The 15,718-nt window shown below is 45.9% G+C and overlaps 2 protein-coding genes across 6 annotated transcripts in view; both read left to right on the top strand.

Annotated features, from left to right (window-relative positions):
* HOXA3 (homeobox A3) overlaps positions 1–15,718 on the top strand; it is a 45,681-nt gene that overhangs the window by 12,207 nt on the left and 17,756 nt on the right. For 3 of the 5 annotated variants that reach the window (XM_057302834.2, XM_063605658.1, XM_034963838.4), the window contains exons 2-3: positions 269–372; positions 13,378–13,565. The gene's annotated coding sequence lies outside the window, so the exon portion shown is untranslated. The remainder of the gene's footprint in view (positions 1–268; positions 373–13,377; positions 13,566–15,718) is intronic. The other 2 variants (XM_057302835.2, XM_063605657.1) reach the window with 1 other exon arrangement.
* Positions 9,693–11,933, top strand: HOXA4 (homeobox A4). Its single transcript, XM_034963841.4, has 2 exons — positions 9,693–10,332; positions 10,879–11,933. Exons 1-2 carry the CDS (start codon positions 9,717–9,719, stop codon positions 11,223–11,225), a joined length of 963 nt encoding a protein of 320 aa, XP_034819732.1. The 5' UTR covers positions 9,693–9,716; the 3' UTR covers positions 11,226–11,933.

The raw sequence follows: 15,718 nt of genomic DNA, 5'->3' as shown, positions 1-15,718 counted from the left end.
CCGTCTTTCCTTTTAAAAGTTATAAAACAGTAAACTTTATAAGCCCCAGTTCCGGCTATATGACATTTGGGTGCCAAATGAATAGGGTTTTGTCTATGAATTAGATCGTAAAATCATCCATAGCACAGACAGATCGGCTCACTGGCTATAAAACGTCACGTGGGGCCATTAAAGTAAGTTTTATGGTTTTGGGGAGTTGACATCCAACATTATATACCACATAACATATAATCTCACTAACGCTGGACTCCATTTGACTCTTTTGCAGGCTACGTGTGCCGCCTGGCCATTCAAACTGTCAGTTTTAGGTCCAGAAGTGTCCAAACCACAAGTTCTCAAAACTCTCTGAAAAATGGCTCCCTCCGAGTTAAGGTAAGCTCGCCTCCTGAGCGCTTTCAAGTTTATTTGTACTTTGGAAACTTTCTCTCTCTCTCTCTCTCTCTCTCTCTCCCTCTCTCTGGTTCAATAACTCAGGCTGCCTCTGAATTCGAAAAGGCAGAGCAAACTTTCCCTCTGCCCAAAAGAGCAGCGCCAGGAGCCAACTCTGCGGAGGCAGCAGAGTGAGCAGCGCCTGTGGCCGCGCCGCATCCCCGGGCCTAACTTTAATTGCAGCACAACCGCGGATGTTAATGACTTCCGCTGCTCCCGCCGGCGTGCAAAAAGATGATTTTTGTGTGCGAATGGGCCTGTGTGTGGGGACCTGGCAGGGCCGCACCCCCAGTCCCCCGCGCAATTGCTGGGCCGGTCGGGGCCAGCTCCTGGGGGTCGCGGAGCCCTGGGGTGGGGGCTGGGAGACAGTGGGGCGCCGGCCGCGGGCGCCGAGGGCCGCGCTACGCTCAGGAGGTTGAAAGAAAGGCCGGGGCAGGGCCGAGGCGGACTCTGGCGGGATTCCTTACGGGGCTGTGGCAATATGTCTTCGCGGGCCGGGGTCATTTGGCAGGGCTGAATTGAGGCGGCGGCCTTCGGGGCCGGGTTTCAGGCTAGCTCGCGAGAGCGGGAGGGTGGCAGAGGCCGGCGAGGCTGGGGCTGCACCTCCAGGCTGGGCCCCCGGGTTGCAAGGTGGATCCTGGGCTGCTAGCGCCCACTGGACCCTGAGGACCAAGGATCCCCACCCTGGTGTAGGGGGGTGTTCAGCACCCCCTCCCCCGCACCCGGGACCAGGCCCTGAACCCTGTTTGCCTGCATGTTCTTTTTATTTCGGCGGGACTGTTCTCAGCCGCTTGTGAGTCTGAAGCAATAAACTTTATGGCCGGATTTAACTTTAGTCTTTGAATCCCCAGGCTAATTGAAAGGGGTTAAAGCGCTTTCTTTTCTTCCGCTTTGCCTTTCTTCTCCCTCTCTTCTTTCCTTTTCCTCTCCTTCTTTGTAGAATTAAAAACATCTACGCACAGGACCCTCAGAAGGCAACTTAGGCGGCCCCCTGGATAACATTAAGATTGGAGAAATTCACTCCCCCTCAACATACAGGCGAATTCTCTGTTCCAAACTGTGCTCTAAAGTTTTGGGGGAAATTGAGGTGTCTTCAATGCCCAACTTAAAAGTCCCCAGAGCCATTAGGTTGTTTTTCCTGACACATCATAAACGGTAGTTTAGGGAAGAAATTGGTCCTTTGTCAGTAGGAGATTTCCGCCTTTCTTTTGTTAGTTGCTCTTTCTGTTTGATCTCAGGAAATTTACATAATCTATGATTTCCAGAACAGTCTCCAAAATTGCACCAATGGGTGAAGTAAGGTGAAATAAGTTTATCCTGGGTACAATTCCATATTGGCCCCAGTCACCCCTTCTGGCCCCAACCCCCCATATTCTTCAATGGCAAAACCCAAGCCCAGTGACTGGGGACTGTGGCCTGTCCTGGGATCTTTTTCTGGATGGGTACCCACAAGGGACCCAGTAGATTTCCTCCAATCCTATTTTAGGAATTAAGCCAAATTCTCCTACTGCATTCAGAAATGAAACAAAAAATAGGATCTGCTTTTCTCCTTAGGAGCTGGGCAGTTTTCAGCAAGTATTAATTGGTAAAGATACCTATTAAGTGCTTAAACTGAAAAAATTGAAAGTATAGATTTGGAATTTCAATAAACTTATTGTGCAGAGGCCACCTACACTCAACATAAGTCCAACAGATGTCCCTAAAGTCAGAGGTCCAGAAAGCAAAACCTAGAAAGTTTTTTTGAAAAATCAAAACCCTCCCACAAGTGCTACTTCTCATGAATAGTGGCAAGGTGAAGAATCCTGAAGTCATTGTGTGTAACCTATTAAAGTAAACATTGGTATTTCAGCATTCAAGAAGATGTGTCCACATCTTAGTGGGAACAAGGATATAAACTCTACATGGGTATGGGTTCTCTTTTATAATGTTATGTGTCTGTGAGAATACTGGATTCCTTGTTTTGCTGCTCTGAATTTTGGGCTCCTTATTGGAAAATACTGCGTTATGGTTCCATTTTAGTTACTCATTTGGTGATCTTGCTTGAGTGATTTCTTGGTGATTGAAATTAGAAAAAAAAAGAGTGACGGGGATTCTGCCAGTTTAGTTTGAGTTACTTACACAGAAAATATCCACACTACTTCATGGCCATATTCCACCCTGGGGTGTGGGAATGAGCAGAAAGCCTGTTGAAGTCATATCCAGCACCACAGAACATAGAGAATCTTTCCAAGGAATGAGAAAAATTACAGGCTGTAAATATTGTCAGCTTGCTTATTTCTGTCTGTTTTAATCTTCACAAAACTTAAGTAGAATTTAAGAGAGCAGGCAAACCCACATGGCCACATGGAATTAAAATGACTTTAAAAATACATCATGCAGTCAGACCTATGTGTTACTGGAAGATTTTTTTCTTTCTTCCTATTTTCATAGGAAGCATAATAGGATGGCTGGTTTTCTGCTCATTCTGTAGATAAGTTATTTCTTTTGTGGATTCTTTTGGGTTGTTCTTGCAGAGGAACTTACTAAGAAAAAATATGTCTGTCACTGAGGGCTTTATGAAGACATCCAGCCTCAGCCGGTGGCAGAAGTGCGTGTCTGTGCTCCTCCTCAGCGGCAATGTGCGGGGGCTCGTTTGTTCCCACAAGCTGAAGAGACAATATTTCTGAACTATAAATACAACAGGAAGCTTCTGGTCACACTTACTTAGTGGTTTGTTAGGGTTTCCATGGTCTAATTTCACAACATTATGCCAAGATTCCCTTTCTCCTGCTCTTTCCCCTGCTTCATTGTTGGCAGCTCTGGGAGAGCAAGACAGAATTTCCCACCAAAAAACAGAGTCCTGTTCATTTGTTGAGATTCTGAGAGTATTATATCAAAATAATTAGTGAGTGGAAAGCAAATCACATCTTAAAAGATAGGCAATTAAAGAGGAAAACAATCCTTTTAGCTTAAAAGATGCCCTTCTCAGCCTCCCCCCTGCCTTGGCTGGGGGTCTGTCCATGGCTTGCCCACCATGGAGAGTGCAGAGCATTGTGGGCTCCCTCTCTTTGGTTTCTGAGGAGGAGTTTCCTTCTAGTCAATGGCAAAACTATAAACGGGGCTCCCAGGCAGGGCTGAGGGGGTCAGCCTAAGCTCCCACCCAAGTAGGGGAGGGGATCCACAGCCCCAGCCATTCTAAGCCCCAGAACTTGATGGTCTGCCCAGGTTTGTTTTGTTTGTTGTTGTTCACAAATAAATTTGTTCTCCCACCAGGTCCCCTCCCCACAAACCAGTCTTTTCAATAATAATATTTGTTATGAAGGTTATTAGATAATTATTGCGATTTTGTGAAGCAGCCCTTGCTGGAGGTGAAGTCTGTCATCGCCTAACAAATGACGCCCGCGCAGTTCACTGCCGGGTTAAGTAAATGCAGAGAAGATAAATCTGCACACCCTAGGAATCGCCAGCAGAGCACGCTTTAGTACAAGTTCACAGTCAACTCACCCGCTTGGGCCAGCTCTCCCAACAATTAGGGCTGCGTCTTTAGTTTTAAATAAAGGGAAAAAGTGTCTCCACCTCCCATTGCCTGCTTTCCCCCCATCTTCTCTTTTCTTTCACTTTTTGCAAAGTTCTCCCATTCTGCTCCAAATTTTCCTTGTAAAATAGAATCACGAGTGATTTCAAGTTAATCTAGTTCCTAGGTGCTAACAAAGAGGTCATAGGCTGATTTAACAAAAAGTACAGTCACAAACACACAAAATACCCATTTCACCCTCTAATTTCAAATGGCAGTGGCAGAAGCAGGGCATCCTGAGATGCTGGGGGGCCCCTTCCCCCTGAAAGAAGAGGCTCGCTTTGTGTATCTTTGCGGTTAGTGCGTTACAACTGCAGGTCAAAAAGTTGAGGGTCAAAAGTTTACATTGTGCAGTGCTCTTAGTCATCTGCCCAGACAGAGTTTGATGTCAATGTTAGAGCTGTGATCTTGACTATCAGCACAAAAGATAAAATGGCTCAGAGTGACGCGTGTATCACAGTATGGACTCCAGGTGAACCCTAGTGGTTGAATGACCTCAATTACGGAGGAAAGGATAGAAAATTCCTCTTTTCAAGAGTAATACATGCTGTATTTCATCTTGAATTATCGCTCCCATTCTGAGGGAATAGCAGCAGGTAAATAGGCATAGATTACTGAAACATCAACACCTTAGGTGTTGGAGAACCAGGAGTCTGTGGGTTTGTCACAAAATAAAAATGCTAAAAACTCATCTGTGGAGCTTTAAAAACTAATGTCACAAGTTTCCAATATTTCATTATACCTTCAAAGGCAACAGAATGGTGCAGGAAACCTCCTTTATTTGAAAAGAGGGATTTTGATTGGCCGGTTTTTTGTCTTTTTAGTACACATGATGATCCCTAAAGTGTGTAAGAATAAATGCAAACACAGGCACTTCTTGCAAAATATAATCTTTGCAGTTTTCAAACATAGAATATGCTTTTTCTGAAACTACAGTCCGCTGAATGCAAAGCGTTCTGAGATCTGAGAAGGGGAAGGAAGGAAGTGGAAACCCTCCTGAAAGACACAGAATTCTCCCTTCACCCCTTCCACCACCACCGCCAGTGACAAAATGCTTACTGGTGCCATGAAAATGTTCCTGTTTGGAAATTTTTTTAATGTTTATTATTAAACCACAATTGAATGTAAGAGAAATGCTACAAGCTATAAGTGAATAACTAGACTGTAGGGAATGCAGAAAGGTGAAATCCACAAATACCAGGCTACTCTGTAAGACCACCAGGACAGAATAGAATATTTTCTATTCTTCAGAATGTACTTTTTAATAATACACGTGGAATTAAAAAAAAAGCCAAGGAGAAGATAAAGCAACCTAAGGAGAAGGGTGGGAGAGCAGAAAAGAAAGAGAATAGTGTATTAAGGAAGCCGACTAGAACCATGCCTCATGTGTGAGTTGCAACTGAAGAGCTAAACAATATTTTATTTTTCATGCATCTAGAATGGCTTTAAGTGTTGGTGCTGTAAGAATCTATTTTCCAGAGGACATATTTCCCTTTTCTATGAATTGAACTTCAAGGGATCAGTATAGGAAAACAGAGAAGAGAAAAGTGAAATATTTTCCCTAGGTTTTTCTTTTTTAACTTTGGAAATAATTCATCTACTCAGAATGTGGACTCTTGCAGGAATGTTTAAGATCATCCCAATATTTTGGTTGATTGGATTTAATGGTGCCAGGTATGTTCAGTGGTAAAGTAAATATTTTCCAAACACTGCCTTCATGGAAGTAATCAGGGTGCTTCTGTGCAATGTGTAAAGTTTTCACTCTGGCCAAGAGCTTGAAGCCAAATGGGGGTTTGCCAGATGAAACAGAAGAAAGGAAACAACTGTGGTGATTGCTGCTGCAGCAGTGAACATTTCACCACATTTGGGCTAGTGAAATGAGGAAAACTGAAACCCCTCGATGAGTCGACAAGACAATTACGTGTCTCTTTGGGAAAAACCTTTTTATTGTGCTTTTTGGTTAAAAACATGTGACAGACCTTATAGACATGTCAGCTTCAAAAACCATAGATACCTCTTAGCTAGTCTTCAAAGTAAAAGAAAAGGGTACTTGCAGAATTTATTGCTTTTAGTGTGCTTGCTTTATTTGGAGGATTTTGAACCTCAGGCCTCTCAAACAATCCCAGTTAAAATTCATGTGTAATCCCAATATGAATATCAGTCCTCATCCCTGCGTTGTGTGCATTATTTTAAACTACTACAAGAAAATTACCCCCAAAGAATTAATTGGTCAAATGGCTGGTAAAATGTTGTTCCTCTCAAATCTTGTGTCTAGTGTAGGTGGTGGGGAAGCCTTCAAATGCCACCATCAGGCGTTTTGAAATTCTGCCATTCCACTGTTCAGCTCCAGAGACATGCATCAGATAGAGAACAGTCTGGGGGACTCTCGCTCTAAAGAACAAAGGACAAATACAGTCAATACATTCCATAACGTTTACATTTCCTTTGGCTTTTCCCCTTGGTTTTTCCTGAGAAGGAGTGACCTGGGCAAAGCACCCTGCTCTCTAAAAGACACTGTATAGACCTTTTAGAAGCGCAAAGTCCAAGGCCGAGGTGAACTTCAGGTCAGTGCGTCTAACAAATATGAAAATGTCGGCTAGTGAAGGGCACGCCTTGTGATTTAACAAAGACTGTCAATGTGTAAGATTAATAAGAAACAAAATGCACACGGTGTCACTGTTCGGTCACTTTGAAACTTGGGACAGGGTTGCATTCAAGAGGGAATGCTGTTACAAATATATTCAAAATGATTCAAATCAGATTCAAACCAAGCTGCAAAACATTGCCTCCCTTGCATCCTCCCTCTCCCTCCGACTCCCTTCACTCTTCTCCATCTGGGATTCGAGGACATGATGAAAAGTTATTTCACCTAATGGGATTTTAAGAAAGCTTTTGTTGGGAATATACGTTATCCCTGCACGTGGAAATGAGCAAATGTGCTCACCAGTTTCCTAAGGAAAGGATAACGCTTTCACCCCGCTTGGGACTGGAGCCAGTTGGTGTGCGAGGATTAGCACGCTCCCTCTCTGCTACATTTCAGGGCATCCCATCTTTTCTCAGGCGAGATGCTGCTGGTAAACTTCAGTTTGTTTATTAATTGAGTTAGTTTCTTCCTGGCTTTACTTTGGTGTCTTGGATATTGTGTAAAGGCAAGAGGTATTTTTTAAAAATGTTTTTCAAAAGATTATTTGATTCAATGGAATGATGCTACGGTTTGCAAAGGGAGATTGAGGAAGGTTCAGAAAAGGTACTGAGATTGTTTATTACAGCCATAAATCTTGCAGTAAAATGTCAAAATGTCGGTGTTGAGATAACACTTGGTGGTCCTGGCTCCGTTTGTGTTTATGATACGAACCACAAAGACAAGTTACAGGCCTTGGGGGATTCTGTGTAAGGCCATCTTCCTAAAGTAATAGAATCACACAAAACACAGGCACAGCTAACTCGTTTGGGTTAACCGTATACAAAACAGTGTTTATGTCTCGTTAATACTTAAAAATAGAAACTTGGTACAAGGTTCTGAGGCTAAACAACAGAATTTTGTGTTTTAGTGTCTGTAAATATTAAACAGATATGGTTAAGACCCTAGTACTCAAGGCTGATGACATGAGAAGGAGGGAAGAGTTCCTTGTCATGCTTTTTGTCCCCCTGAAACTTATAGGGTTCAGATTTGTAATACGTATGTCTATATATTATTTATATTACATTTTATATAACCTATGTGTATATTATTTTTTCTTGCTAGGGAGAGATATTGGTTCAGGTAGATGTATCACATTCTAAATTTTTCCTCCAGTCTAGAGAGGATGGCTAAAGATTACACTCAGTGTTGATTTCTGTCTGTGGCTCAAATTTCTTTAAAAACAAATTTTCAGGGTGCCTCATGTGAATGGACAGCACTCTTCACACTCATATACACCTAATGTGGAAAATCTCTTTGTACCTCTTCAGGGTGATTCCAGTTAGAAAGCTAATATGATCCCCTTTTTAACCTCTTTTCCTAAATTAGTTTAAAGATTAGTCCCATATAATAGGCTTTATGTGGCTAAGCATTAAATGACTATCCATCAAATGGATATATTCCAGCATTTAGTAACTCATATGAGTAACCAGTATGAATGAAGATAGAATTGACATTCCTTTTCAAGTGTCTCCAGACTTAGGAAATAATTTTCCTTGTCTGCGTTCCAGACTCAGTTGTGAGAAGGCTGTTTATACTGCTCTTTGAAAAATCAACTAAGGTGCACCAGCTGAAAAATCCTTGCTTTTGCATGCCAATATGAAAATATTTTTAGAATGGTGACTATGCTAGTTTGCACTGCTTTAATTTAGGCTGAAAAGTAGAGGATCTAGATATGTCTACTACTCAGAAAAGAAAGGGAGAAAGCACACAGCACAAATAAGGCATCAGTATTTACTTCAAAGATCAACATTAGGTGGAATTAATAAGTAATTTATTTGTTAATAATGGCGTAGTGTACCCATCAAATTTCAATTACCAAATGGCAGGCAACAGTCTCCTCTCCCTCCTTTCCGGAGCTTCTGATATTGTTAATACGCTAATTTTCAGCAATTCAGAAATTATAGACTGTCCTGCAAATATAACTCTAGCCTCAGATACTGCCTGAGAAAGCAGGATCTAAAAGAGAAAACATGAAATTCTTAGCTGGAAAAGACCCATCAGCGATCAGACCCGGCAAGGTGTTTATTCTACCCTTAGCTTGTTTTTGTTTGGGGATAGTTCTGAAATAGGAAGTTATTGTTTTCAAAGCTCGGTTCTGTGGAGGTGTTGCTTCTATCCATTCCCATCCTTGGGCCACCTTCTCTCTCACAATCGCACCTAGTAAACGCGGGCATATTTAGCTCTCACATCGACAACCCCCGTCAAATTAGATGCTATTACGAAGGTTCCAATTTTTCTTAGGAAAACACGAAACAGATTGTCTCTGAAAGAAGGAAAAAATGAAAAGTGTCCATCCAGTTATAATGGAATGGCCTCGCTTTACATCCTTGGGTCGATTTCTCTTAGCTGCCCGCCCACCCTTTGCAGCTTCTGCCAAGCTTCTCAAAGCAAGGGCTCTCAGGCTGACACGCAAGGAGCAGGGTGTGGGGAAGGGGGATCTGCGGTTGAGAAAATGTGTCTGGTGGCCTCTCAGTGGCGTACATAAAAACCAGGATGCCCCTCGGTCCCAACGCCCTTCCTTTCGCCTGTTAGCCTAGAACCCCTGAAGGACGCGAAGCCTGACTGGGTTGCGCCCGAGGTCAGCGCTGAGTCGCGGCCGCCAGACAGCCCGAGGCCTAGGCCAGCAGTAGGGCAGGCAGAGGGCTCCCGAGAGGACCTACAGCCTGACAGGGCCTGAATTCCCAGCGGGAACCAAAGTTGGGGGGCTGGGGTCCAAAGCTCCTGCTCCCTCCCCCAGCCCAGGGGCCGGACAGCAGCATCCATCACGCACCCGCGCGTTTCCTGATCCGGGTCCGCGCGCGCGGTGCGCCCATTGGTGGGGGCGCTGCACGTGGGGCACGGGGCGGGGCGCGCGCTGGGCTGGGGAGGAGCGGCTCGAACTTTGGTGGCGGCATCTGCGGGAGGGGGAGGAGTGGGCACTTGACAGCGGGGGGAGGGGAAGGGCGCAGAGGAAAGGGGGATGGGAAGCGAGGCAGGAGGGGGAGGGGCCTCGGCAAGCCCAGAAAAAACGACAACGCGAGAAAAATTAGTATTTTTGCACTTCACAAATTAATGACCATGAGCTCGTTTTTGATAAACTCCAACTACATCGAGCCCAAGTTCCCTCCCTTCGAAGAGTACGCGCAGCACAGCGGCTCGGGCGGCGCAGACGGCGGCCCGGGCGGGGGCCCCGGCTACCAGCAGCCCCCAGCGCCCCCGACCCAGCACCTGCCGCCGCAGCAGCCCCAGCTCCCTCACGCGGGCGGCGGCCGAGAGCCCCCTGCCTCCTACTACGCGCCGCGGACCGCCCGCGAGCCCGCCTACCCTGCTGCCGCGCTGTACCCCGCGCATGGGGCCGCGGACACCGCCTACCCCTATGGCTACCGCGGCGGCGCCAGCCCCGGGCGGCCGCCCCAGCCCGAGCAGCCCCCGGCGCAAGCCAAGGGCCCAGCGCACGGCCTGCATGCGAGCCACGTCCTGCAGCCCCAGCCGCCGCCGCCCCTGCAGCCTCGCGCCGTGCCCCCAGCGGCCCCGCGGCGCTGCGAGGCGGCCCCCGCCACCCCAGGCGTCCCGGCAGGGGGCAGCGCCCCCGCGTGCCCGCTGCTCTTGGCCGACAAGAGCCCGCTGGGCCTGAAGGGCAAGGAGCCCGTGGTGTACCCCTGGATGAAGAAGATCCATGTCAGCGCCGGTACGTGGCGCCGCTGGGGAGGCGCGGGAGGTGGGCTGGGGCTGGGCCTGGGTTCGAGGGTCGGGGTCAGGAGGGAGAGGCTCAGGGGAAGGGGGCCTCGGGAGGGGAGCCCCCATCTGGCCCGGGCTGCGGTGAGATGTGGGTATGTGCGCGCCAGCCAGCCGCCTGATCCCAACATGAGAACCCTTTTGTACCCAGGGTCCCTTTATCAGGAGATTTACGAGACGCCAAACTGTTAGGGCAGTAATTATAGCCCCCATAAATTTAATTGCCCTGGCAGAGGCTTCAGGCCATGTGTCTTTGAAGCTTTTCTTCAGCCCCAATGCCCAGCACCATTCTTTATGGCTCTCGGGTGTTTCCCGTTGTCAATAGCCTGTGAAACATTTTCTTTGCCGTTTTATGTATCTTGCGTGAACTTGGTGTCAGGTTATTATATAATGATGATGTCCAATTGCTCTTCCCCACCCCACCTTCTCTCTCCTCCTCCTTTCCCTCTCTTCCGCTCCCTCCTCCTTGGCCTTCTATTTCGGGGTTCTGGGTTTTCAGTTAACCCCAGTTATAACGGAGGGGAGCCTAAGCGCTCTCGAACCGCCTACACCCGGCAGCAGGTCTTGGAGCTGGAGAAGGAGTTCCACTTCAATCGCTACCTGACCCGGCGGCGCCGCATCGAGATCGCCCACACGCTCTGTTTGTCTGAGCGCCAGGTCAAGATCTGGTTTCAGAACCGGAGGATGAAGTGGAAGAAAGACCACAAACTGCCCAACACCAAGATGCGATCCTCCAATTCGGCCTCGGCCTCTGCCGGCCCACCAGGGAAAGCACAAACTCAGAGCCCGCACCTCCATCCCCACCCCCACCCGAGCACCTCCACACCCGTTCCCTCCTCCATATAATCTTCTAGAGATCTTGACCAGTTTCTATCCCTTACCTGCTTTTCTCTTCTCTTCTCCTGCTCCGTTCCTCATCCACCCCTCCCCATCTGGACCATAATAGACACCAAAACAAACCCAAATTGGTGAAAAGAATAATCAAAAAGAAGACATTATCCGGTTAAGAGTCTGTGCTGGTTGCCACCCAAGAGAGAACAGTTGTCCAGGATGCTTGGCTGGTGGAACAACCTGCTGGCCCGAAACAAGGCTGCCAGGTGTGGATACCTGAGAAGGACTACTTGGTATCAAATACTTTTGAGATGGCTACAGTCAGCTAGCTGGACAGCCCATGCTGACTGGGGACATATACTTGCATCTTTGTTGAAAGCAGAAGAAAACAGACCCTTTCCCCACCTTCCTTACCTCCTCTTCCCCCATTAAGGCAGCTCATCCAAGCTTGTATTGAACTGAATAAATGAGCAGACATTGTGGACCTCACAAGATTATTTAATTCTTAAGATGTGTAGACCTTGATGGTAGGTGTGACATGTTAGTTTTTCTTACTTGCATTTATTTAAGACACTGTTACAGAGATACTGTTGTCCCCTTCTGGGGCACAGTCTTTGGGGAGAGGGGAGTGCATTTAGACTTATGTGGAACTGTACAAATTGTGATGTGGCTACATAGAAAGCCATGTGCTAAGAATAAACTCCATTTAAAAAACATTAAAAATCTAAGATTCATGTGTTTTCTAAGCTTTTCATTAAGAAAACAAAAGTCCTCTGGATTGAGATACTTGACCTTGCATGTAAAAACCTTGTAGATAGCTTGAGCTGGATTCACTTGGATTCTGACGGCTCACATAATTTGTGTGTGAGAGTGTGTGTATGTATGTTCAACTTGAGCTGAACTCTTGTCAAGCTTGGCCTACTGTGGAAAAGTTCCAAAGAGCAGGAAGGCTCTTAAGCTCTGAGAGGGCTCCTCTTCTTCCCAAACTTGGCCAGGCTTTCAGGCTTCAAGTCTCTGTAAGGCATAGAAACGTGTCCTTCCCTGCAATGAAAGTTGAAACCATGCAGTGCTGTGGGCCCAGGAGTTTCTGCAGCTGTTCTACACACTGAACTCTGAGCACACTTGGAAAGAAGTGGTCTCTTTGGCATTTGTTGCACCTTCACACTTAATCTGCCTGTTTCCCAGGAGATAAAAAATAGTTTGTGCAAAGGGTTGAGATTAGTTTTTGTTTCCTGGCTGTTCTTAAGGTCCTCTTCACTAACTACAGACTGGGAATTTTTGTTTGTTTGCTTGTTTGTTTCTCTTTTTTGAAGAAAGAGCTTTCAAATAAACTGAATTTTACAAGTACACTCTCCAATGTCTCTTCTGAGGAAAGAAAAAGCATAATATACCCCTAAAGTTCACCCCATGCAAAGTAGACCTGGGAGAGTTTACTGCTGGAAAATAGCCAAACTGGGTCACTTTCCTCAAATGCTTTGTGATTTTTCTGCTCGATTCCAGAGATCTAGATCCAAAAGGCTGAAAATCAAAACCCACTTCTCGATCTCTATAACCCTAGTATTTGTTTACTGATTTAGATTTGATGCTTACTGCAGGGAGTTCCCTACAATAAGACCACAAAAACCTGTGCACACTAGCCCCAGAATATTAGAACTGTCACCTGGCCTTGAAAAAGTGCAACTTTTAAGTAATGTAGTAATTTTAGCATAGATGGGAGTAAGTGCTCACCTGCCTCTGCAATATCAGAGAATTTTTAAACACATTTCTCTCATTAGTGGCAAAACCCTTTAGCCAGTGTCAGAGCTGGTACCCCTTTCACCCCTGCTGCCCTGTGTGTGATACAAACAAGGGCGATCCGTTCTATACCTACAAATCAGATTTGAGAGGAAAGTGATAGATACCAGTCTCTGAAGAGCCAAGAAAATTCGGGAGCAATCAAATACACACTTACCTTCCCAAATCAGGATAAACCTGGCATAAAGTGCATTTTATAAGGTGTGAACGGGTGCCAGGGATTTCTGGAGGCAATGCAACTGCTGCTGAAACTTATTAACCCTCCCCCTACTACACACACTTGTAAAACAAAATTAAATCACGCTGAAAATAGCAATTTTCCCAGGAATCATTAATCACCTCAAACAATAAATACTTCTTTGTAATTCAACAGCAATTCTGAAAGGCATTCTCTGGGAAAAGTCTGTGGAGGAGAGAGGGATCTTCTTGCAAATAATGTGGTCTCAGGCAAGGACACAGCATCTTGGCTGTCTGCTAAAAAAAAAAAAAAATGCCTAGACTCTCAGTGGAAATTGAGTGTCAAGCTGCAAAATCTCAAATGGCAGACTATCATCATTTAAGGTAAATTCTTATATTTCTCCTTTGTGGGAAAAGAGGGGTATGGGAATATTCATTAGCTTCATGCTGCAGGCAGTTGTATGAGGATGAAAGGGGTGACTTTCTTTCACTTGCACTTATAAGTCTATCCAGAAAGGGAAGAGAGAGGATTGAGATCATTTTTCTGATATTCCAGGACAAGATGGCATTTTTGTCCCAACTGTATTGATTATTAAGGTATTGGTGAGTTTTACAAAACCCAGATTATAGAAAATGATCCAAATGATTGCCATTTCTTAAGTGTTGTTTTGCCTGCTTCAAATTGGCCTTTAAGGGAGCTTGTTATAAGAGATTAGAAAATCCCACTTTGTGCTTCAAAATCATGCATTGTCTGCCCTTTGCTAGGGCAACCATAAGAGTTCACCGAGAGGACAAATTTTCTATCTCATTAATTTTTTTTTTTTTTAAGCAAACCCTACTGGCCCCTCAAATCCTTGACCTTTAAAGACAGTATTTTGTGTAAGCTCTATAATTTTACCAAAATGAGCCTTACACATACTCTCCTTTTCTCTCTTTCTCCCTCCCTCCAATACACACTCATCTGCTTTAGTCACAGAGCCGAGTTGTACATGACTCCGGAGAAAAAGTTTTGTCAACATCTGAAATCGACCTAAATCGGATAGGAGACACTTTAATGGTCACAGTTTGAATTAAGTACTTAACACTCTCCCCCTTGAAGAAAAATGGCACTTTGCAGGCTTCCTTCCCTAGTTTTGCTGAAATCTATGATATACCCGGTGTTTTATTACAGCAGGAATTCAACTGTGACAGGCATAGTAGAGTACTTAATACCCAGGATGGAGCCATGGGAAGATTACCTAGATAGGTGGGGGAGGAGGGAAGTCCCTTCGCATAGCATCTCTGACTTCATACCCAGTTGTCCCAGCGGGCCCCATTCCCCTATATCTCAGCCTCCTCCCCATGGGGTGGGGTGGGGTGGATATCACCATCTTTCCTCTGTCCCCCTGTTCCCCTAAGCTTCCAAACTCTGCTCTCCTCACTGTTGCCTTCCCTCTAGCAGTTCCCACATAGAAACAGATCGATGACTCTTTAGAATGAAAGAGAAGAAAAACCCAAAGAATCAATGTAGCAAAAAAGCCTGGGGCTTCCCCTCTGAATGAGTGGGTTCTGTGCAGGCAGTAGGCTGCCCTTGGCACTCCCTTGGTCTCTGCATCCCTAAACACAGTCTTGTATAGCAGAACACAGGCTCACCTTTCTCAACTGCTGCTGTGTTGCCCCTTCCCTATATTATACACTGTCCCAAGAATAATTCTGCTTCGTGTTTCAAAGAAACACATGGGCTGGAAACAATAGGAGGAAGAGACGTGTGTTCTGTTCCCTTGATGGTATAAGGGAGGCTACTGTGGCTGTCTTGAAACCCTCTAGGCTGCAACTTACAGAACTCTGGCACCTCTTCTGAAGACTCCAAAATCACGGGGCAACCCCTTCCCTTTCAAGCCAGCCCTACTTTCTCTGGGATTGTTTCCTGGGGCTGAAAGAGATTCCCAGATTGAAAGACTGTCCAAAGTGAAGGAGACCTGGAGGCCATTTTGGTTCAATCTTCTTAATTTACAGATGAGAAAACTGAGGCAGCCGAATGATCCTCCCTCCACCGTTCCTTAAGTTAATGAGTACGAGGGTGGAATGCAACCTTTAGTCTCACTCTAGAGAGCAATAAGAGCACAGATATCTTTCCTCTTAGGAAGATATTCTGCCAGGAATGGAGGTATGCATCTAAGCTTACACTTGACCTGGACGGTCACAGGTGTGTACAGCCAGAGAAGAAGGATGGGTTCTTGCCTCATGGGCCATCAAAGCTGCTTGGGGAGATTTTGTAACCAAGCCACCCTAGTCATAGAGCTCAGACAGGTGGACTGGCCACTGGGCTCAGGAGGGGACAGATGTCAGGGCATCTCGGAGAGCAGTGGACTCCCCACTATCCACAACGGTCATAATCCCAGGATGACTAATTCTGTCATGCTTGCCCTGCTATTTCCATGGTGGTGGCTTGCCTCAGACCAGGGCAAGGATGAATGTGCCCCGGAGGCCTGCAGAGCCAAAAAAAGGACCCTGGTTGCAGCTGATAAAGGTGTAGCGCCTGTTCAAGGGAGATATTG

This window comes from Pan paniscus, chromosome 6 (genome assembly GCF_029289425.2).
Source record: "Pan paniscus chromosome 6, NHGRI_mPanPan1-v2.0_pri, whole genome shotgun sequence".
NCBI lineage: Eukaryota > Metazoa > Chordata > Mammalia > Primates > Hominidae > Pan > Pan paniscus.
This window is presented reverse-complemented; position numbering and strand designations above follow the sequence as displayed.

Excerpts from the sequence above, each read along its gene's own strand:
- HOXA4 (XM_034963841.4), top strand. The coding sequence starts at position 9,717 with ATGACCATGAGCTCGTTTTTGATAAACTCCAACTACATCGAGCCCAAG. Across the intron at positions 10,333-10,878 it reads GAAGATCCATGTCAGCGCCG|TTAACCCCAGTTATAACGGA; the intron begins GTACGTGGCGCC and ends CTGGGTTTTCAG.